At 39.8% G+C, this 25,422-nt stretch overlaps 1 protein-coding gene across 1 annotated transcript in view; it reads left to right on the top strand.

Moving 5' to 3' along the window:
• LOC150097074 (uncharacterized) overlaps positions 1-11,963 on the top strand; it is a 376,162-nt gene extending 364,199 nt beyond the window's left edge. The window contains exons 18-19 of the mRNA XM_090408120.1: positions 3,822-3,923; positions 11,739-11,963. Of these exons, the coding sequence (XP_090264246.1) occupies positions 3,822-3,923; positions 11,739-11,963 (327 nt within the window). The remainder of the gene's footprint in view (positions 1-3,821; positions 3,924-11,738) is intronic.
• Positions 11,964-25,422: the final 13,459 nt, after the last annotated feature.

The following is a 25,422-nucleotide window of genomic DNA, read 5'->3' as shown; positions in this document are numbered from 1 at the left end:
CAGTCTGTTACTTGTCAAGACTCCAACATTATCAGATCTTATATTTCTATCATCTAAGGTACTTTGTACCATATCAATCCACCTATATCTTGGTCTTCCTCTGGGTCGTTTTCCTGCCAACCTGGCAGAGAACACTTGCTTTGCTAATCTTTCCTCGCCCATTCTGTTTAAGTGACCATACCACCTGAGATTAGCTCTGCTAACGCATTCCTGGATGCTGACAATGTCAAGTTCTTTCCTAATATCCTTGTTTTGTATATGATATTGCCATTGATGCCATCAGTTCACGCCTATAATCTTTCTCAGAACTCTCATATCTGTGGTCTGTAGTCTTTGGTCAAGTGTTTTACTTCTGACCCAGCTCTCAGATCCATAAGTTAAAACTGGTTTGAACACGGTCTTGTATACAGCTAATTTAGTGTTCCGACTAATTTCTCTCTTATTCCATATGAATTTATTCAATTGACTTCCCACCATAACAGCTTTGCTGATTCTGTTGTCTATTTCTATATTTAATTTACCATCTTCAGTAAAAATCGTGCCTAAACAGCTGAAATGTTTTAATTCACAACACAGTTGACATTTTCAATGATTCTGCCTATTTTCATTGTCTTTGTCTTTTTATTGCTGACCTTCATACCATATCTATTACAACAGTTATTCAATTAAGTCAGAGAATCTTGCAGACTTGTAGCGGATTTATTTAGAAGTATAACATCATCTGCATAAAGCAAAGAGCTGACATTAACATCTCCAATTTTGATATCATGTTTAATACCACTTTTCTTCATAATGTGATCCATATAGATAATGAATAACAGAGGGGATAATGTACATCCTTGTCTCACACCAGATTTAACATTAAACCATCTTCCTGTACTTCAATTCTGCCTGCTGATTTACAACTCAAATAAAGACTAAGTATTGCTTGATATAATGCCCCATTGACACCATATAACTGCAGCGTATTGAATAGCTTCTCTCTTGGCACCTTGTCATATGCCTTTTCCAAATCGACAAAACTTAAATACAGATCTTTGTTATATTCCCATTTGTCGTAAAGTGAAGATCTGATCCTGACAGCCTCTATTTGGCCTGAATCCAGCTTCTTATTCACCAAGCTTTTCTTCCACAATTCTTCTCAACTGTTTCTCAAGTATACTTGCATAGATCTTGCCATGAACACTCAGTAGGGAAAAACCTCTGTAATTCTCACATTCAGTTTTATTTCCCCTTTTATATATGGGTACTATGAGAGCTCTACTCCAATCATCGGGAATTCGTCCCTCTGTCCAGGGTTTCTGAACTATGCAGTGCAGCCACTGTAAGACTCTTATACCACCATACTTCAGCATTTCTGGTCTAATATCATCTACTCCTTCTGCCGTTCTACATTTCAAACTTTTGATGGCTTTTTCTACTTCAAGTATGGATATGTATTCCTGACTGCATGCCTGGTCAGCGTTTTTTACCACTGTGCTGTCATCACTGCTTGTTTCATTTAGCAGTTTTTCAAATAATTACTCCATACTTCAAAGATATCTTTTTCTCCCGTTTTCATGTCACCTTTATCATCTCTAACTCCTTTTACAGCACTCTTTCCTCCATTCCTAAGCTTCTTCAACAACCTCCAGAATATTTTGCCACCTTCTTGATATTTATTTTCTATATTCTTGCCAAAGTCCTCCCATGACTTTTGTTTAGCTAGTTTTATACAGTGTTTAGCATTCTTGCATTTGTCTCTATATTCTCTAAGAGCACAAGCTGACTTATTTGACAGGAACTTTTGATATGCTTTCTTCTTTTCCTTCACTGCCTCTTTAACTTCCTATGTCCACCAGGGAGTTCTAATTTTTTTATCCTTGCACACAACCTCACCACATGCCTCTCTGGCAGAATCAATCAATGTTTTCTTCAGAGTTTGCCACTGAATCTCCAAGATTTGATTCCTGTTCTCAAACTCTTTCATTTTCTTTTCAATAATCTTTTTATTTTAGTCTTGTGTATTTTAGTCTACAGTTCACATCTGAGAGCTACTCAACTTTTATTCGCTTTAAAACTTTCTTACGTGTTATTCTTTTCGATATGAAATTCAATTTTATCCTGCTCAAGACTAAATAGTGATAGTGATCACTTCCTATTTCAAATCCTCTGTACACTCTGGTGTCCTGCACCAGGGAGAAAACATGTCTATCAACAATAACGTAGTCAATCAGACTTTCTTATTCCTAGTCTCTTCTCTCCATGTGAATTTGTGCACATTTTTATGTTGGAACATGGTGTTAGTAATAACCAGTCCATGTCCTGAGCAGAAATCCAACAGATATTTGCCATTATTATTAGCTTTGCTCTTTTCTCCAAATTTTCCCAAAATATTTTTGTATGTCTCACAATCATTTCCTACTCTGCTATTTAGATCCCCAACAAGGACCAACTTTTCCTTTTTCATTGTGTCAATTGCTTTTTCTAAAGCCTCAAAAAATTCCTCCACTTCTACCTTAGTAGAACCTTCTGTGGGACCATAGGCACAAATAAGTCTCATTGTCCAGTTCCCCATTCTCATATTTGCCCACATTACTCTACTTGAGACTGACTGCCATTCAAGAAGATTAGCCTTGTATTTTGTGTTGAATACTATGGCTACTCCTTCTTTTCCTTGATTGTCATTGCCTGAATATAACATTTTGTATTTATTGCTCAGAAAGATCTCACCAGTTTTGGTCTTTTTTGTTTCAGTCACCCCTACTATGTCGATCTGGTACTTATCTAATTCCTCAGCTAGCTCCATTTCTTTACCATCCAGGCTTCTTACATTGATAGTACCGATCTTTAACTCTGGTGATGGTTGAGTTGGGGTGTGTTTTCAGATTTGTTCCAGTAGCTGACTTTTCGCTGTTCGCCCTGGTTACCTGGCGAAAACAACGGGGGCCTTGTTTAACCGGGCGACGCCCCAGCCGGCGTGAAATTTTGTCATGTTGTACCATCATTTTTTATTTTGGTTTAACCAATAAGAATACAATTTGGTCGGCTAAATCCCAAATTGCCAGCCCAACCTCGTTCGTTCAGTATCCAAGTAGATACCCAACAGGGTGCACCACGAGAAGGTGAGGATTGGACATTAGGTCAGAAGCCCTGGTCGGTTCTCCGCATTCCTTTAAAGGCTATGTGGAGGTCTCCTCTCGGTTATACAGCTTTGACCCTTAAGCACCCCCATTACAAATTAACAGAAGTTAATTTCTTTCTTCTGACCAGAAGTTTTGTGTTGATAGTGCAATTTGGCCAGGACTTATATGTTGCATCGCAATACTGAATTATTGCACATCTCTATTTTGCATGATGTTAAATATCGTTCATTAAACCACATATCAGAGAAACAGCATATAACCTTTTACACAATTTTCTTGTAAAGAGAGAATCAGATAGGAAAAAAACAATAAAATAACACATGGATGTCTGTGTGTGTGTTATTTTTATCAGTTGTGTGTTCCCTGTCTGATGTATTTATGTATATAAAATCAATTTCTTAAGACAAGCCTTTCAGACTCAACGAGTTCTAAAAAGTCATATAGAGAAGACTTTTACATCCCATACCCTATCTGGGATTTGAACTGCAGCCTTTGCAATAAGTGAACAGAGGCTTTTACCAGCTGAGCTACCAAGACAGGCAGTATCTCAGTTAGTATAAATCAGTGTTTACAACAGAAAAACACCTGTATCAGAATATGTATCATCTGGAAATCATTTCATACTTGTTTATCGAAACACGTTAGAACCTATCTTCTGAAATTCAGTTTTCAAGTTTATCCCCTGTTTCTTTCCAGAATCACCGCACTGCTCTTCATTATGCTTATGCTATTCCAGAAGCAGCCTATATAAGGAAATTATTACTGGATAATGGATGCTCAGAACATGTTCTAGATAGGGTTAGTTCTTATACTGTTTAAACTTTTACCTTATATTTCTGTTTAGATCTGAAAATTAAAATAGCACAGAGTTGAGGAATATATATATATATAATGTTCTTGATTTTGTATTTTTAATAGTAATAGCTTGTTCTGACTTTCATTTTGTTAAATGAAAGTCAACTGCTAATGAGTTAAATGACACAGTCATTTAACTCATTGGCAGTTTTCTTTTATCAACCCCACATACAAAAGGATGTAAAAAGTTATAGGAGTCTGGTTTGAGGCTATATAATGAAAGGTCCACAAATTTAATGCTCTTGTGAAATTTAATACTGTAATACTATAGCAATAACCACAAAGTGGTGCAAAAACCTCACAAGAACAACAATCAGCAACAAAGAAGAATGCATGTGAACAAGGAGGCTTATCCCAGTGCACACAGTCATTACATTTCAGATTAGGATATCAAAAACTTTGTTGATATCTAGACTAAAACTGGAAGGAGAAAAAAAAATTGAAAAGCAATTAAAGAGGCATCTGAAGGACAGGTAACAGCAAAAGGGAAAACAAAAAAAAAGTACTGAATCAGGTAAGATATATTGCATAATGATAATCACGTAGGTGAAGTCAGTTATAAAAAGAAGGTGATTATAAGTTTATGAATGTTCTATTCAGAAAAGGTTACAAGCTGAGCTACAAAGCAGGAAATTATGACCAACTGAGGAATATACTGAGTTCAGTGGAATGAGATCATTTGCTGGATGGGAAGAATATCAATAGTGCATGGGAAGCATTTAAAAATACTTAATTGATGCAATATCAAAATATGTCCTTAAAGTTTGAAGAATAGAGTAGATGTCAAATGGATGTGTAATCTTATTAAGCAAGAGATTCGTAAGAAAAGGATGATGTGGAAGGAATACCGTGTGCATAAGGATGATGTCCGTTATTATTATTATTATTACAGGTCTCCATGGAGTCAGTAGACTCATTGCAGGAGACCCAAACTAGCAAAACAATATCTGTCATATCTCTTCTTGAATTCATTTACAGATGAAGAGCTCACAACTAAGTCAGGCAATGAATTCCACTCATTTGCCACCCTCCAGGCAAAAAACCTTGTTCTGACACCTTTGTTAACAACACTCTTCTTAAATTTCCAGCGATGACCTCTTGTTCTTCCATCACTATCACACAGCTGAAACATTTTCCCTGCATCAATCCTATAAAAACCTTTCAGTAATTTAAATGTTTCTATCATATCCCCTCTTCTTCGCCTATCAACCAATCTCTGCAATCCACAAGCTCTCAATCTATCAATGTAGGGGGCATTTTTTATATCACTCACCAACTTGGTCACTCTTCTCTGAACCCTCTCCACAGCCTCCTCATCTCCAAGGAATCCAGGTGACCAGACCTGAGCACAGTAATCCAAATGTGGAAGTATCAATGCTTTATAAAGGGGAATAATAACCTCTTTATCTCTGGATGTCAGTGTGTTCCTCAACAACCAAGTAATCCTATGTGCAATCTTGGACACCTTAGCAATGTGTCCTCTGAACTTCATCTCCCTATCTACCAATACCCCTAAGTCCCTAGCATCATCAATCTCTTGGAGTACCTTTCCATCAATGTAGTATACAGCTGGTAATCTTTTATTCCCAAAATGCATGACTTTACACTTTTCCACATTGAACTAACATCCATTATCTTTTGCCCATTTTACCAACTTATTTAAATCATCCTGCAAACTTTCAACATCAGCTTGATTCTTTATTGCGCTACACAACTTTGCATCGTCAGCAAACAACTGAATATATCCCTTTAAGCCATTTCCTATATCATTTATATACAAATTAAACAACATTGGCCGAAGCACAGAGCCCTGAGGCACACCACTGGTCACCTGCCTCATTCTGGACTCGGCTCCTCCATACACCACCTTATGGTATCTCTCCCTGAGCCATTCTCCTATCCATATCACCAATTTAATATCCATTCCCATCTGCTCCAATTTGTGTAACAGTGTTCTATGAGATATCCTGTCAAAAGCCTTAGCAAAATCCAGAAGTACCACTGCGTAGCCTGTTCCTTTGTCCAACTCAGATGTTATTCTATTATGAATAGTTAATAGATTGCTAAGGCAGGATCTACCTTTAACAAAACCATGTTGGCCTCTATAGAGTATCATATCCTGATCCACCCATTCTTGCATTTTGTCTTTAACCAACTTTTCCAATACTTTTACCACTACTCCTGAGATGGTGATTGGTCTGTAATTAACTACCACAGTTTTAGAGCCACCCTTATGCAAAGGAACCACTTTGCCTAACTTCCACTCCCTAGGGACAATACCAGAGTTCAAACTTAAAATAAATATCCAAGTAAGACGGGGTTGACAATTCATTTGCACATTCACGCAACACCCGAGCTGATATTCCATCTAAGCCTACAGCATTGTTTGCATTTAAATTTTGCAATATATTTAATACCTCTGATTCTTTAGCTTCAATTCTCACATTAGGTATTGCTACAGGTATAGAGATATCCTGACTTGGGTGATAGACTTTTGAAAAGTGATCACTCAGTAACTCGACTATTACATCTGATTTTGTCACCTCAATACCATCAGCACCCACTAAAGTTATGCTTCCGAAGTCATTCTTCCTCTTACTTGCCACATATCGGAAGAACTCTTTGGGATTACCCTTGATCTCTTTGGCTAAAGTCTTCTCATAATCTGATTTAGCTTTTCTTACTATGCTGGTAACCTTCCTAGCTTGAGCCTTGTACTGCTCATGGGTGTACTGGTTGCCTTTCTCCTTGTAAATTCTCCATAACATTTTCTTTTTTTGCAGATCAAGCTTGATACTACTGCTCATCCATCTAGCACCTGCCTTGTTTGACCTCCTGACCATGGGGACACAATCTGATATTGCTTTCCTCAAATACCCGCTGATTTTATCCCATGCACTGCTAACATCTTTCCCTTGCAATATGTTCTGCCATGGGATGGCTGCAAGCTCACTCCAAAGCTTGTTATAATTGCCTAACCTGTAGTTCCATATATACCCCTTCTTAACAGAAAAATCCACAGATTTTGCAACCTCCCAAGTCAATACCACATGATCGCTTTCACCAATTGGAGATAACGAGGACACCTTACTTATCCATATAACCTCTGAACCAATAACCAGGTCCAACACTCTCACACCACGTGTCCCTTCAGTTATGTGCTGTTTCAAGTAGTTATCTCGTAGAAGATGTATGAACTCATTTTTCTTTTTGCTACGTGATATTTCCTCCTTCCAATTGATATCACCATAATTAAAATCCCCCATAATAATTATTAAGCCTTCACTCATTGCACTAATTTGCTGATGCATGAATTCAATATCTCCTCCTGTACTCCCTAGCCTATAGCAGCATCCAACTGTATATTTGGTTGCATTGGTCACTATTTCACACCAGACTGCTTCAAATGAACTCTCATTCACATGTCTATCATCTTGATATACTACTTTCTTTGGCTGCAACACATCAGCTATCATCAACAGTACTTCTCCCCCTGTTCTATCTTCTCTATCCTCCCTGAAAATACTGTACCCATCACATCCAATTCCAGTGACCACATCTTCTGCTGACAGCCAAGTTTCACTAATGCCTACAACTTTTGGTGAAATTGCACTGACTAATGCCAAAACTTCTTCTCTCTTATTTTAAATGCTTCCAGCATTGGTATACAAAAATTGCAGATTCCCTCTATATCTTGTACCGGCTTTAGAACTGATATATAAGCTACTAACTTCTGTAGTCCCATGCCGATTTTTATCCCCTCTCTTCTGCAATTTATTCTGCATATAAGGATCAATAAATGGGTGGGGGGGGGGGGGGGTGGGGGGGGGGGGGGGTGGGGGGGGGGGGGGGTGGGGGGGGGGGGGGGTGGGGGGGGGGGGGGGTGGGGGGGGGGGGGGGTGGGGGGGGGGGGGGGTGGGGGGGGGGGGGGGTGGGGGGGGGGGGGGGTGGGGGGGGGGGGGGGTGGGGGGGGGGGGGGGTGGGGGGGGGGGGGGGTGGGGGGGGGGGGGGGTGGGGGGGGGGGGGGGTGGGGGGGGGGGGGGGTGGGGGGGGGGGGGGGTGGGGGGGGGGGGGGGTGGGGGGGGGGGGGGGTGGGGGGGGGGGGGGGTGGGGGGGGGGGGGGGTGGGGGGGGGGGGGGGTGGGGGGGGGGGGGGGTGGGGGGGGGGGGGGGTGGGGGGGGGGGGGGGTGGGGGGGGGGGGGGGTGGGGGGGGGGGGGGGTGGGGGGGGGGGGGGGTGGGGGGGGGGGGGGGTGGGGGGGGGGGGGGGTGGGGGGGGGGGGGGGTGGGGGGGGGGGGGGGCTGGGTGGATTTGTGATTTGTATAATGTTAACAGCTGTTTAGAGGTGAAGTAGCGTCTTGAGAGAAAGAGAAAACCTAGTTTGTTGGAATCTGAGGATGCAATGGTTGTGATGTGTTTATGCCAGGAAAGGCTTGATGTCAGAGTAATTCCGAGAAGAGAGATCTCATCTTGTCTGGGAATTTGAGTGTTATCAAAAACAATGCTGTGGAAAAATGTTTTTTTTTATGGGAAATAAGACAGAACTGGGTTTTATTAGCGTTGAAGTTGACAAGGTTATCTGAGCCCCATTGAAGGATGGCTTGGAGGTTGGAATTAAGGGCAGTGGTGATTGATGATCTGTGGGTTGAAGTGAGTTGTGTAGAGTAGGGTTTATCAAATGAAAGGAATGATTGTAATGTGCTGTCATCTGCAAAACTGTGTATTGGATTAGAGGTCAACTGAAATAGGTGATTGATATATAGAAGGAAGAGGGTCTGCGAGAGAACTGAACCTTCTGGGACCTCAGCATTAGTTGGATGGTGAGAGGATAGGAAGCTGTCTACCATCACACTTAGTGTGCGTCCAGACAGGAAGCTGGCAATCCATCTACAGAAGTCTTGAGGCAGTCCAAATGATGGGAGTTTGCTTAGTAAGCCTTTGTGCTAGACTCGATCAAAGGCTTTAGAGATATCAAGTGCAACTACTTGGGATTTGCCGAATTTCTCCATGGCATTTGTCCAGCAATGGGTGATGTATGAGAGTAGATCTCCTGTTGATCAGCTTCAACGGAATCTGTACTGGTGGTCGCTTAATATCTGGATACCTTCAAGGTTGATTAGAAGTTGAGAGTTGATGGTTTTCTCCATCACTTTAGATAAGACCGAAGTGAGTGAGATAGGGTGGTAATTAGATGGCAGTGATTTGTCACCCTTTTTAGGAATGGGCTGAATATAGGCCAGTTTCCAGACTTTGGGATATATATACCAGTGGAGTAAGAGAGTGTGTACAGATGGCATAGGATAGGAGTCAGTTCTGGTGCACAGACCTTTAGGACAATTGGAGGAATGCTGTCAGGACCAGGAGACTTTTTGTGTCTAATTTAGACAACAGGTTTATGATATCTTTTTGACAAAAGGATACAGGTTGGGCAGTTGGAATGACTGGAGGGCATTTGCCATTGTCAGTTATGTGTGCATTCCAGGAGGTTAGCTTTTTCTATGTGTGATATTTCAATTGAGCCATCTGGGTATGATAGAGGTGGGAATAGTGTAGGACAAAAGTTACGGCCAATTGATTTGGCAAGAGACCAAAAGACATGGCTGCCATTTGGACAGGCTGCAAGCTTCCTGCTTTTTGCCTGTTCAAATTCTGTTTTAGAAGCATTGATAACTTTCTTGCATAGCCTTGGCACGTTTTTTGGAGAACCAGGGTTTAGTTAAATCACGGCAGTTCTGAGTAGTGTGGGGAATGTATGTTACACAAGGAATTAACAAAATTGACAAATCAACAAGATTCAGAGTTCAGTCTTCTTCAAAAAATGCTGATTATAGCACTAGCTTTGCTGAAATATGCAAATCACACAGGTTCAGATCTTTAAAATTGAGTTGCATGCACTTATGGAAATTCCTGCCTCTTCAGTTATCCCATGTGCAATTATATGTTTTTTCCCCCAAGTTAAATCACATAGGTCTGTGCAGCTCTGTGGAAGTTGCATTTGCATGTGTGGTGCTATGCTATCCAAAGAAAGCCGTTCTGTGTTCGAATCTAGTTGCTGACTAGAACTTTTTCTAACCCTTTCTTCAACCAGTTCCTGAGTTAGTCAATCTCAGGCACAGGCTGACATGTTTTTTCTTCCAGTAATGCAAGCTTTTTGTCCCATAAACTCAAGAAAATTTATTATAGAACCCACACTATTTCAGATAACAATATACTGCATTAGAGTTTGGGGCTATGGGATGGCAGCACTTTGCCTCTCTTTACTGGATATCGTTTATAATTAGTGATGATCTTGGGCCAGCTATTTCTGATGTCTATCAGTGGAGATTGAGCTTCCCCCTCAGCATCCGAAAGTTAAGAGTTTTGAAGAAGTTAAATCACACAGTTTTGTCATTTACCAACATTAATAGTCATCTTGCACCCACACTAACATTGACATCAACTGTTTCAGTAGATTTCAGTAGTAATGCTTAACATCTGACATCCTTGGAGTCAAGCTCATTGTGGAGAGGTACACACTATTGCACACAAGCTCATCCAACAATGCTTTAAACTGATTCAATGTGTCTACATTCACAACACATTCAGGCAATGCATTCCACTCTCTGTGCAAAGCACTTGCTCCATAATCCTCTGCTCACACATTCCTTATACAGTTGCTAAGGATGGCCTCTTGTTCTACCCCCCCTCCCATTCTGTGAAAAATCTCTTCTATGTGAACCTGATAACAACCCCCAACTAACTTGTATGTCTCGATTATATCCCCCTCCTCCTATTCACAAGACTTTGCAGTTTACATTCTCTCAATCTGTCTTTATCTCCACATTCCAACCACCTTTGTGAATCTTCTGTGGACCCTTTCTAACATATTCTCGTCACTATGAAAACCCAGTAACCAAATCTGTGCACAATAATCCATGAGGCTTGATCAAGGCCTTATACAGTGGTATCATAACCTCTTTATTTCTGCACATCAGGGTCCTCCACATCATTGCCATTATCCAATGTGATGTCTTCACAACTTGTGCAGTTGTGAAGACAAGGACCTAAAATTTGTGGTCCCCCAAATGTTAGGTCCTTGTCCACCACTATCCTAGATCTCTCATCTCCTCTACCTCCTTTAAAGTTTCCACACCAAGTGTATACTTTGCATCCCATTGTTGCTTACCAAATTTCAAAACCTTACACTTTACAACACTGAACTGACAGTTTCCCCTTACCTTCCCAACTTGTCCTGTCTATACATGTACAGACAGTGTCTTTCCATGAGGAATCTGTTCTTGTTTTACTCTTCAGTTTTTGTTTTCAGCATACTCACACACAGGAAGTTGTATGAACTTCTGTGTGTGCCTTCAAAGATAATGATTTTGCTATCTGACTAGGCTCATTAATCAAACTATGCTCTGTTATCATCATATTCATAGAACAAAGGTAAATAGAATGAAAAATGAGGAGTGGCAGGTTCAGTTTAAGATTATCAGTAACATTAAAAAAAAAATGTAGATCTTGATTTCATCTTAGCTCAATAATTTTCTCTTTAAAGCATATAAAATAAGTTTATATTTCTGTCTTTTAAAGAAAGTGTGTGTGCCTTCTAAACCAAAAAAATAGTCAAATTTCAAACTTAACTTTTAGTACTTATTTTGATTTCCTTAAACTGAAGTTTAAAATACAGTTTAATATATATCTCATTAAAGTCCTTTTATTGAAAATAAAATTTAGGATGCATAAATAAACTCATTCCATTTTAACTTTTTTTTAGATGTACAACATTTCTGAACCTGATCCTTGGACTAACTTTGGTGATCTGAAGAATGTGAATCTTGAAGAATATGAGCAGAAATATCAGCCATATCACTATGATGAAAGCACTGATAGATCTTATCCCACATATGCTTACTATAATAGAGACTCTTTCTTATTGGATGAAGATGATGATGGTGATGATCATAAAGAGTCAATATATAATTCATGCACTGTATTCTGATTTTTTTTTATTTCATTCAAAAAAATACTTCAGAATCATATACAGGGTGTTCGGGATAAATTTGACAGTTTCGTAAGGAAAAAGAAAATCTTCTTTGTATCTATTAAATTTAATGAATTGACAAAAAAACATTACAGGCAGAGTTAATTACAATACTATCAACAAGATTTACTCAAAATAACCACCATTAGCATCGATCACAGCTTCAATTCTGCTTCGGAACCTCGAACAAGCTGATGCTACAGTCTCCCTGGGAAGGGCCGCAAAAACTGTTTTAATTTTATCCATTAACTGGGCTTTTGTATTACTGGAAGTGCGATTGGTGTCTTTTTCAACTGCGCCCCATACAAAATAATCCATGGGGTTAAGGTCTGGGGAGTTTGGAGGCCAAACATTTGGACTGGTGAAGTCGTAGAAATTTTCAGACAACCATTTTTGACTTTTCCCAGAGGTGTGGCAAGGGGCCGAATCCTGCTGCCATACATACGGCCTACCATTGGCTACCCTTGTTATCCAGGGCTTGACTACAGTTAGCAACTCCACGAACAAAGCCCGAATTCCAATGTCAGGGTTCTTCAACACCTGTTCCTGCAGATTTGCGAGGAATTCTGCTGTACGAACGCAATCAGATCGTCTGCTAGGGATCTTTCTTCTTGCTACATCCTCGTAGTCACCATTGCAAGTCTCTAGTTCATGCCTGATTGTTTTTACTGTATTCAGGGAGCATTGGGCAGCAGTCGTAATATCCTTATTTTGATGGCGGGCACGAATCATCATGATACAAGTTATTCTCTTCCATGATTCAGGTGGGTTCCAGCTATCCATCCTTTCTGACATCTTGTATGTGAATGAAGAAGGGTCCAAACTTTTAAATGAAGAGAAGTGTGTGTTAATACATGTAACTTACGGAAAAATATAATTAATTATAAATATGTCAAATTTATCCCGAACACCCTGTATAACACATTCATATATGTATTATATTTACAATAATAATAAAAAAAATATTGAATCAATAAGTAATAATTTCTTTTATTCTAATATCTGTAATGTGTGATTATGATTATATCTGTGATTATGTGCAGTATTTTTATTTTTATAATACATTATGCAGCAGGCAATAATTAACACAAATCTCTACTAGCAGTAAAAGAAAATTTTCCTCTGTAGACTTCAGTATTTGTGTTGTTCATCATTCTTAAAAAACTCTTGTCTTTCATTTCTTATTTTAAAAAGAAAATTATGCTTATATGTTAATAATTTTGCAAAGCAATAAATAATAATGTAAACAATGAGATATTTATTTGCAGAAACCAGTTTTTGTATCATACAATCTAAATTGATAGATATATAATTCATTCTAGTAAGTACAAAATGTTGAACTTGTAGTCCCTCAACTAGACACCTCCAGAATCTGTTTAAAAATCAGAAGTTTCCTATTATAAACTACAGTAGTAAAATTAATTCAGACAATATGGCACAAGGAAAGTACTATAGACTGTTAAATAGAAAGATTATTTTGTGTGATTGTATAATATATACATTACATTAGCCAGGCGCTATCAGCCCTGGGGAACTTTTGGCCTCAAGCACCACATGTCACCACTGGGCACTGTCCTCTGCGACTGTCTGCTACGTTCTGGTCTCCAGCCCAACAGCCTGCAGCTCTTCCTTCTCCTGATCCACCCATTTTCTTCTCTGCCTAGCTGATCGGGGTCGGGCCTTCCACACTTGTCACACAGTCCTTTCAGGGCCCATACGTTACAGGTGCCCCAGCCACTGAAGACGCCACACTCGCAGTTCCATCAAGACATCCCGAGTTGTATAAAGTGTGTATGGCAGCACTGGACCACCTCCTCCAGACTCCGTCTGCCATGACCCCTCCACAGATATGCCGTAGCATATTATTCTCGAATACTCTCAGGTGATCGGCTTGTCTCGCTGTGAGAGTCCACGTTTCAGCACCGTAGAGGAGAACAGGCCTAATCAAAGTCTTGTATAGTCCCACCTTTGTATTCACAGACAGCAAGCACGAGGCAAAAAGGGGGCACACCTGATAATAGGCCCCATTCGCAGCATTTACACGACTCTGGACCTCAGCCTAAACTTTGTTGTCTTCAGTCACGAAAGAACCCAAGTACCTAAATACCTTCACTTTCTCAAACTGTGCAGCTCCCTCTGAATCTTGAGCAGCATGGCAACTCATAAAAAGGTATTTTGTCTCCCCGGCATTTATCTTCAGGCCAGCTTCTTCTGTAGCTTCTTCAATAGCAGTAACCAATGCCACTGCGTCGTCCCATTGATGCGCCATGACGTTCAAGTCGTCCGCATAGCCAAGAATCCTAACTTGCACCTCCATGTCGACTCCACCTGCTACTTGCTGTGTTTCTAATTACTTTTTCCAACACTAGATTGAAGAGAATCAGAGAAAGCCCATCATCGTGCTTCACACTGGTCTGTACTTGAAACAGGTTCGACAGGTCATCTTCTGCTTTCACTCTTGCTCTCGAATCAGCTACGCACACCTGCACCATTTTTCGGAGTTTTCAAGGAATTCCCAGCTCTTCTAACACCTGCCATATTTTTGGGCGTATTATTAAGTCATAGGCTTTAGAAAAGTCTATGAAAATATTACGGTTATATTCCCAGCACTTTTCAAAAACTTGGCGCAGCGTAAAGAGTTGGTCTATTGTAGAACGGTTCCTCCTGAAGCCCGTCTGGTAGTCACCAAGGCACTCTTCTGCATGTCATGTGAGGCGCATTAGCATGATGTTAGACAGCACCTTGTAGCCAGTCGACAGCAGTGAGATGCCCCTATAGTTCCGCATTGAGCCTTATCTGCTTTCTTATATACTGGGGTGATCTGCGACTCCTTCCACTCATCCAGCAGCCGTTCTTCTTGCCAGATCATCAAGATGAGCCGGTGCAGCTGCTCCAACAGGACATCCCCATCATTCTTCAGGAGCTCCACCAGTATGCAGCCCACTCCTGGAGCCTTATTATTTTTCAGCATGCGGATAGCATGAGTAATCTCACTAAATGTCGGCTCTTCAATAAATGGTTCAGCAGTTTGATAAGGAGTATAATCCTCCGATATTGACATTCAGCAAGTTCGCGAAATGTCTATGCCACTGAGCGAGAGCATCTTTTCACTCTCATCTCTTATGGTTGCCGTTTGTGTCAAGGCTCCTCCATGGCTTTGATCGTTCAGCACATCTCCCGTCCATTATTCGTCACCCTATTTCTCTCTATACTAGCCACTTTCTCATTAAGATACTTCTGTTTTTCCCTGCATAGACATGTATTCACCACTCTTCTCACCCTCTCATATGCAGCTTTCTTCCTGCTATCTTCTAGGTAGTTCAATAGTGCTTCCCTTCATTTTGCTATAGCTTCTTCACACTCTCTATTAAACCATGCTTTCTCCTCCTCTTTCTCTTTGACACAGTTCTCGAGACAGCTAACACGACCATATTTTTGATGGTGTCCCACATCCCATCTGGATCATCCTCTTCCTCCTGTAACTCCCCAAAACGATTCTGCAACTCTAACTGGAAAGCCCGCTTGCCTTCCGCTGTTTTCAACTTGTCCAGGTCCCATGCCAATCGTATGGTAGGATACGCAGGCTTCCGAACCGCAATTCTATGCCTGAAATATATACTGTATACAATATAGCATTTTGTCATGTTAAAATGTAAACATAAAATGTATGCCATGAAAATGTGCAAGTGAATTAACAGTGTCTCTGATAAAGTTGTTTAATCGCAGCTCTGGCAAGGTTCCAAAGGGAGTGGAAAGAGGGTAAGATAGTTCCATTACATAAAAGTAGTTCCAAGACAGACGTAGAAAATTACAGACCAGTTAGTATCTCTGGAGTGGTGGTTAAAGTATTGGAAAAGTTGGCTAAAAGTAAAATTCAGGAATGGGTGGATAGGAATATATTACTCTATAGGATAGGAAGCAGCATGACTTTGTAAAAGGTAAGTCCTACCTCAGTAATTTATTCAGATTTTATAATAAGGAACAGCAGAAATAGAAAAAGGAAATTAATACACTATGATACTGCTGGACTTTGCAAAGGTATTTGACAGAATACTACATGGAAAACTACTACATAAGTTTGAGCAAATGGAAATGGATATGTGTATGTGGCTTGTAGCATGAATGGAAGGGGATGGAGAATGATAGATATCAGAGGGTGGTGTGTGGTGGAGTGGAATCAAGGCAAACGAGAGTGACTAGTGGAGTGCCCCAGGACTCTGTACTAGGACCAGTGTTCTAATTTATTATTATTATTATATAGCACCTCCAGGGAGTCCAAAGACTCATCGAAGGAGGGTACCTACTCTACAACTCTATGTCTCCACCAGCTGCAGCTACCTTCTTCATTTACACCAATGCCATCTACTGCCGACCACCACCACTAGTATTTTCAGAAACAAACATCCATACCCACAGCAGGATTCAAACCGCAGCCTTTTGGTTGGTGAGCAGATATGCTAACCACTTTGCCAACCAGGCCGGCATATAATGATATAGCAGAAGATTTGATTTTTTCATTTTAGACAAATTATGGACACTACTCTTCCATTCATGCCACAGAAGATTTGAAGGGGATAATTCAGTTCTTCACCGATGATACAAAACTAAGGAGAGCAATAGTTGATAAAGGTTTGTTGTTTTAAGGATACTTGCGACATAAGACTGAATGATATAATCACGTAATCACAAGAAAGATATTTATTTAACCAAATATTTCGGTCTGGAAATAGCAGACCATCGTCGGTGGTATTACAAGAACAGTTTAAAAAATATACAAGCTAGAATACTAACAATAGATCGTTGAAATTAGAACATGCCGCGTGATGTTATATCACTAAGTATGAAACGAAATATTTTGAAGTAGAAACATGATTGAATTTGCTATTAAAAAAAAAAAAAAAAAAAAAAAAAAAAAAAAATTAATGAGTAATCTTGATTAGGCTTTCCCAGATTTTTGATATAGATATGCAGTCATTACGATTCAGGTTGGGATGATGGAGCAAGGCCTCCACGCTTTCCTTGAACAAACGTTCGAACCTATAACGGGATCTATGTAAGAGGCGCGTTTTGGACCAAAGGATGCTGTGGTCAGTTTCAATCCCGTGTTGAGCCAGACCAGACTTTTCAGGTTTATTGTGAAGAATGGATGATTGATGTTCTTGGATTCTTTTTTCAAGAGAGCGTCCAGTCTGTCCAAAGTAAGAGAGATCACAGTTGCAAGGAATTTGATAAACTCCAGGAAGAGATAAAGTTGAGCGTTTGTCTTTAGGAGAAGGAAAATGAGAAGACAATTTGTTAATAGGAGAATACGTAGCTGTTAAATCATATTTCTTCAAAATTCTTGCGATAGGTTCTGAAATACCGGAGATATAAGGAATAGGTACTCGACGTATTGAATCTTTGTTGTTTTGTGGAGGATTATAAGATGTAAGAAGACGTTGAATACTTTTTTCAGAAAAGCCATTGAGTTTCATGTGTTGCTGGATAGTAGAAAGTTTATCTACAGAAAGAACTTTCTACTATCCAGCAACACATGAAACTCAATGGCTTTTCTGAAAAAAGTATTCAACGTCTTCTTACATCTTATAATCCTCCACAAAACAACAAAGATTCAATACGTCGAGTACCTATTCCTTATATCTCCGGTATTTCAGAACCTATCGCAAGAATTTTGAAGAAATATGATTTAACAGCTACGTATTCTCCTATTAACAAATTGTCTTCTCATTTTCCTTCTCCTAAAGACAAACGCTCAACTTTATCTCTTCCTGGAGTTTATCAAATTCCTTGCAACTGTGATCTCTCTTACTTTGGACAGACTGGACGCTCTCTTGAAAAAAGAATCCAAGAACATCAATCATCCATTCTTCACAATAAACCTGAAAAGTCTGGTCTGGCTCAACACGGGATTGAAACTGACCACAGCATCCTTTGGTCCAAAACGCGCCTCTTACATAGATCCCGTTATAGGTTCGAACGTTTGTTCAAGGAAAGCGTGGAGGCCTTGCTCCATCATCCCAACCTGAATCGTAATGACTGCATATCTATATCAAAAATCTGGGAAAGCCTAATCAAGATTACTCATTAATTTTTTTTTTTTTTTTTTTTTTTTTTTTTTTTTTTTTTTAATAGCAAATTCAATCATGTTTCTACTTCAAAATATTTCGTTTCATACTTAGTGATATAACATCACGCGGCATGTTCTAATTTCAACGATCTATTGTTAGTATTCTAGCTTGTATATTTTTTAAACTGTTCTTGTAATACCACCGACGATGGTCTGCTATTTCCAGACCGAAATATTTGGTTAAATAAATATCTTTCTTGTGATTACGTGATTATATCATTCAGTTGATAAAGGTGATATTGATATCTTGCAGGATGACTTAAATAAATTGGCAATGTGGGCAAAGGATAATGGTGGTTAATTTAATTTGTAAAATGTAAGATAATGCACTTTGGGATGAAAAGATTACATGCTTCATATCATATTGATAGTACTAGTTTACAGGAAAATAATGAAGCTAGGGATCTGGAGGTGATGGTGAATAGAGATTTGAAATTCAGAGGACATGTTGCAAGAGTTGGCAAAATAGCTCAGAGGATTACTTGAATGTTGAAGAACACATTGACAAGAAAAGATGGGGGGTTATTATCCCTCTTTATAAGGCTATGATTTGGCCACATGTTGAGTAGTGTGCACAGATTTGGTCACCTACATTTCTTGGAAATTAGGAGCTGGTGGAGAGGATTCAGAGACGAGTCACCAAGCTATCGACAGGTGCATGGAATTTGCTCTATGAGGATAGACTGTAAGTGTGTAGATTGCAGTGTTTAGCTGCAGGCAGATGAGAGGGGATATAATAGAAACTTAAAAGCTACTAAAGAGATTTTATAAGATTGACACAAAAGAAATTTTTCAATACATGGAGAGTAGCGGGGAAAACAAGGGGTCATACTTGGAAGTTGTGGTTAGTATGGGTGTGCAAACTAGGTTCTTTACTTGGAAAGTGGTGAATGAGTGGAATGGATTGTCAGAGATGATTGTGAGCACCCCAACAGTAAATAAATTTAAGGACTGCATCATTGATATTGTGTTAATGAAAGTTCAGGTCTTCCATGATGAGTTTTTTGACTACGTGAAGTTCCCATATAAATAATTATTATTCGTGACGCTTCCAAGGAGTCCAAAGACTCATCACGGATAATAATTATAATTATAAAAATAATAATAATTATTATCCACGCCTCCATGGAGTCAAAAGACTCATCGTGGGAGTTTGTTCCTAGGAAACACAAAGTTTATCATACCACTCTTTGAACTCATTGATCATTCTTGTTCTAACCATTCTCTCAAGCAATGCATTCCATGGTTCAACTACCTTCCATACAAAGAAACCAATCTTCACCCTCTTGCAAACAGCTTTCTTTCGTAACTTTCAGGGATAACCCCTTTTCCTCGCTCCTTCCTGCTGTTCCTCCAAGCGAAAGAACTCCCCAATGTCCACATGTGACTGCCTCTCAACAGTTTAAAAGTCTCGATCATATCACCTCTCCTTCTTCTAATCACCAAACTCTGCAGTTCACATTCCCTCAATCGATCCTCGTAACTGACATTGTACAGTCCTGAAACCATCTTTGTTATCCACCTCTGTACCTTTCCACAGTTAATTTATCCCCTTCAAATCCTAGGGACCAAATTTGAGAACAATAATCTCAATGTGGTCTGATCAGGGTCTTCTACAATGGAATGATAACTCATTTATCTCTGCAGGTAAGCATTCTTCTCAGTATTGCAGCAATCCTCTGGGTCACCTTCACCATCTTTGCAATATGCTCGTTGAATTTCAGTTTTCTATTGATCATCACCCATTATCTCTTGTCTCCCCTACTTCCTCCAGTGTAGCTCCTCTAATCAAATATGCATCCTCCCATCGATAGCTCCCAAACTTCAAGACTTTACATTTTGCTGCATTAAACCGATTTCCCCACTCGTTTGCCCATCTGTGTAGTTTATTCAAATCCTCCTGCAAGGCTGCCACACCTGCACTATTACTGATAACTCTTCCAAGCTTCACATCATCCGCAAACAACTGAATATCCCCTTGCAATCCATTGACAATGCCATTGATATAAAGGTTTAACAACACAGGTCCCAGTACTGAGCCTTGTGGAACACCACTTGTAACCTTCTGCTTTCTTGATATTGCTCCACCATACAAACTCTCTGAAAGTAGTCAAGGGAAAAATACAGGAATGGATTGATGAAAATGAGATACTGTACGGGGGACAGCATGGCTTTGTGAAGGGTAGATCATGCCTCAGTAACTTGCTCAAGTTTTATAACAAGGTGATGGCAGAACTGGATAAGGGTAATGGGTTTACAGTGATACTGCTGGACCTGGCAAAGGCATTTGACAGGATACCACATGGAATTCTAATCTGTAAACTACAACATATGGGAATGGATATAGGGTTGGTGAGATGGATAGGTGGGTGGTTGATGGAGAGATATCAAAGAATAGTTTATTCAGGAGTAGAGTCCAAAAGACGGCCTGTGACTGGTGGTGTACTGCAGGGTTCTGGTCTTGGACCACTGCTGTTTAATTTGTTCATTAACGATATAGAGAAGGATCTAAGAGGAGCAGTTCATTTGTTCGCTGATGATGCAAAGTTGGGTAGGGTGATAGTGAATGCACAGGATGTCGAACTTTTGCAGGATAATTTGAATAGTATGGAGGGCTGGGCTAAGGAGAATGGATGTCAATTTAATGTGCCAAAATGTAAGGTTATGCATTTTGGGGTGAAAAGATTAGCAGCAGTATACCACATTGGTGGAATGTACTCCAGGAGATTGATGAAGCCAGGGACTTGGGAGTGTTGGTGGATAGGGAGATTAAGTTTAGGGGGCACATTGCAAAAGTAGCTAAATCAACTCATCAACTCACTTGGTTGTTGAAAAATACCTTGACAAGCAGAGACAAGCAAGTTATTGTACCTCTGTACTGAGCCTTGATAAGACCTCATCTTGACTACTGTGCCCAGATTTGGTCACCTAGGTTCCTTCTTGGTGGAGAGGATCCAGAGGTGAGTGACTAAGATGATAGCGGGTCTATCGAATGAACCATATGAGAATAGGTTGAAGATTTGTGGATTGCAGAAATTAGTTGATAGGCAGAAAAGGGGAGATATGATTGAGACATTCAAATTGCTAAAGGGTGTTTATAGGATTAATTCAGAGGATATTTTTGAGATCAGGACTGGTGGTGGGAGAACTAGGGGGACACCTATAGAAGCTGGGCAAGAGTGTGGTTAGCAGCGGTGTTAGATCTGGGTTCTTTACTTTTAGAGTGGTAAATGAGTGGAATAAACCGCCAGAGTCTGTTGTGGGTGCTATGATGGTGAGTGAGTTCAAGGCAAGGTATGATTGATACTGTGAGAATGTCGTATAGTTGTGTGGACATGATGTTTAGGGCCTCCCTCGATGAGTCTAAGGACTCCCTGGAGTAGCCCGTAATAATAATAATGATACCTATGAGACGGCCAATCCTTAATCCAGTTAACTAACCGGACATTTAAACCCATGTGATGCAACTTAAATATCAGCTTATCATGTGGCATCCTGTCAAACGCCTTTGCAAAATCCAAAAAAAATGGCAGTATATGACTCGCTCATCAACTGCTCTTGTCACTTTATTATAAAAAGTAATCATATTACTAAAACAAGTGCGCAACTTAGCAAATCCATGTTGATTCTCACAAATAACATTATCCTCATCTGCCCAATGCTGTATATAATCCCTCACTAATTTCTTCAAGACCTTAACTACTACTGAAGACACACAAACTGGCTTATAATTAGACACTTCCAGTCTGCTTCTACTACCCTTGTGCAGCGGCACTATCTTACCTTCCTCCCATTCCTTGGGTATCTTTCCCACAGCCAGACTTTTATTGAAGAGCCAGGTCAACGGATCTGTCAGTTCTTTAGCACATTCCCTCAAAACCTTTAATGGTACCCAGAGTACTCAGTATTTGGAACACACTCTCTTCTTGCACCACTAAACCCTGAACTTGCCCTATCCCTCTAGTATTAAAACCTTCTCCAGGATGAAGTACTCCAATAAAGTACTCATTGAACAACTTCACTATGTCCTCTGCATCAGTCACTCTGTTCCCATTTTTATTCCACAGTGTCATTCTTCCATGATCATTTCTCCTCCTACTGGCCACAAAGCTAAAAAATTCTCTAGGATTTTCTTTGGATCTTAGTACTAATCTCTTTTCATATTCCAGTTTTGTCTTCCTCACCATACTTGTCACTCTCCTGGCCTGCGTCTTGTATTTTTCGTGTGTCTGCCCTCCACCTCTCTCCTTATATCTCTTCCATAATCTCTTTTTCAACTGCAGTTCCTGTTTGATATTGTTTGTCATTCACTTTACACCAAATTGTGTCCTTTTCTTCAATCGTGGAATACAGCTTACTATTGATGCTCACAAATATTCCTTCACAATTTCCCATGCACTAATGATATCCTGGCCTTCCAATTCTGCCCTCCATGGAACTTCCTCTAGTTGATAACTAAGACTCTTGTAATCATATTATAATTCCACATACGTTCCCTTTTCTTTGATACACCTGCATGTTTATTCATCTTCCAAATCAGAACCACATGGTCGCTTTCTCTCTAACTGGTGGGAGAGATGTCATCTCATTTATTATCATTACCATATGCTTTCAAAACCATTAGTGTCACTGCCTTCCAAGAAAAAGCAAAGCCTCCACTCTCAGAGGACATAAGTCATCACTTATCATAAGCAGTACTCCACTACCACGATTTCCTTTCCTATCCTGCCAAAAAAATGCTGTACCCTGCTACTTCAATTCCTGTTATTATATCATCCTCCGTCAACTCACATCTCTGAAGTCCCACTAATCTTTGGCCAGATTGATGTATCGAACCAATTCATCTCTTTTATTTTGGAAATTCCTAGCATTAGTATAAAACATAAAAATCCATACCTATCATTGTCCCCTCTCAACCCCACTGGACTGAGTGTTACCTGATATCATCCCCCTTTCCCTAAGCACTCATTCCCTCAAGAGACTACCGCTGCTACCATCTACCATGGGAATTATAGCAATTTCCCTGCATTGACACACTGACTCATTCAGAAAACAGCAAATATCCAATATTTGGAAATTGGATCATGCTCAAATGGCAGTCATGCCTTTTTGTCTCTTGCCAAAGGAATTGGCCATAATTTTTGCTCAATGTTGCTTCCACCATTACTGCACCCAGATGGCTCTGTTGCATCATCACCCACAGAAACAGCCAATCTCCTATCTGAATTAGAAAATGGTATAAGTTCACTTTCCAAAGTCTTAAAAAAATATAAGGCAGCATTTCTTCCTGTAGTTTAAGAATATTAATTAAGGAACCTAAATTTGAAAATAATATCGATTTTAGGGGAAACAGTTTTTCTATTATAATCAATTCAGTTGGTCTATAATAAGTGAATATTATTCAGATATAAAGTAAAAATCAAGTTTTCCATTATATATAAAAAAATTCCCTGTCAATTACTAAAAAGATGACTAATTTTTATTTATAATTAAATTCATTTAGTGAATTATTAATAAAATATTTATCATTAAGTAATATTAAAATAAAATAAATAAGCACGCACCTTTTTCTTCCCTTATAAGGAGTAGGCAAGGCCTTTAAACCTTATCTAGCTTTTGGAGACTTAGTAGGCAGTTCAGTCTCCTCTGGTAGATATCAAAGATAGCTGGTGCTGAAAGTTTATTTTTCACTTGGTTAGACTATAATAAATTTAGTATAATCCTTTATCCAAGTGGTGAGCAAACAAAGTTTGCACCTGAAAGTATCTTCAGGACTACTGAAGTATCTTCAGGACTACTGAAAGTATCTTCAGGACTACGGTGTTGGACCACTTGAGGTGGTCCAACACCGGGCAACTTGTTGCAAAGGTGGAGCAAACTAACATCACTCCTATCTCAGTATCTCCCATAATGCAAAACACATCTCCTTGCAGATATGTATAATGTTATGCATTAAGGGAAGGGGGCCACTACCCTGGCTAGTTTCGACCTTTATTGAGGTCTCTTCAGCGGGAGCCAGGCCCAAGTGGAGATAACAGGCAGAAGCATTAGCAAGGTCATCTCTACCTATAGGAGTTCCCAAGCGGTGTGTGCCACCTTTTTATTAAATTACTCTGGATTTAGAGAAAGATGTTGAAAGTTTATTTTTCACTTGGTTAGACTATAATAAATTTAGTTTAATCCTTTATCCAAGTGTGAGAAAACAAAGTTTGCACCTGAAAGTATCTTCAGGACTGGGGTGAGGTGGTCCAACACCAGGCAACTCGTTGCAAAGGTGGAGCAAACTAACATCACTCCTATCTCAGTATCTCCCATAATGCAAAACACATCTCCTTGAAGATATGTATAATGTTATGCATTAAGGGAAGGGCCACTACCCAGACTAGTTTCGACCTTTATTGAGGTCTCTTCAGTGGGAGCCAGGCCCAAGTGGAGATACCAGGCAGAAGCATTAGCAAGGTCATCTCTACCTATTGGAGTTCCCAAACGGTGTGTGCCACCTTTTTATTAAATTACTCTGGATTTAGAGAAAGATGTTGAAAGTTTATTTTTCACTTGGTTAGACTATAATAAATTTAGTTTAATCCTTTATCCAAGTGTTAACTTGCTCCACCTTTGCAACAAGTTGCCCATGTTGGACCACCTTACCCCAATCCTGAAGATACTTTCAGGTGCAAATTTTGTTTGCTCACACTTGGATAAAGGATTAAACTAAATTTATTATAGTCTAACCAAGTGAAAAAGAAACTTTCAACATCTTTCTCTAAATCTAGAGTAATTTAATAAAAAAAATGGCACACCGTTTGGCAACTCCTATAGGTAGAGATGACCTTGCTAATGCTACTGCCTGGTATCTCCAGTTGGGCCTGGCTCCCGCTGAAGAGACCTCAATAAATGTCGCAACTAATCTGGGTAGTGGCCCCCTTCCCTTAATGCATAGCATTATACATATCCGCAAGGAGATGTGTTTTGCATTATGGGAGATACTGAGATAGGAGTGATGTTAGCTTGCTCCATCTTTGCAACAGGTTTCCCGGTGTTGGACCACCTTACCCCAGTCCTGAAGATATTTTTGGGTGCAAACTTTGTTTGCTCACACTTGGATAAAGGATTAGACTAAATTTATTATAGTTGGTGCACTGATGAAGAGACGAGCAAACAAGTGCTGCCATCGCTTGGTACCTAACCCTAACAGGATATGTTACTGTCTGAAAGAATTCAGGTTCTATGGTCAATTTTCTTGAGTTTACAGGCAGAAAAACCTGAGTTTCCAGTAGAAAAAACCAGCTT

Source organism: Typopeltis vanoorti, chromosome 18, assembly GCF_054136105.1.
Source record: "Typopeltis vanoorti isolate ZY-2024b chromosome 18, IOZ_Tvanoo_1.0, whole genome shotgun sequence".
NCBI classification, from domain to species: domain Eukaryota; kingdom Metazoa; phylum Arthropoda; class Arachnida; order Uropygi; family Thelyphonidae; genus Typopeltis; species Typopeltis vanoorti.
This window is presented reverse-complemented; position numbering and strand designations above follow the sequence as displayed.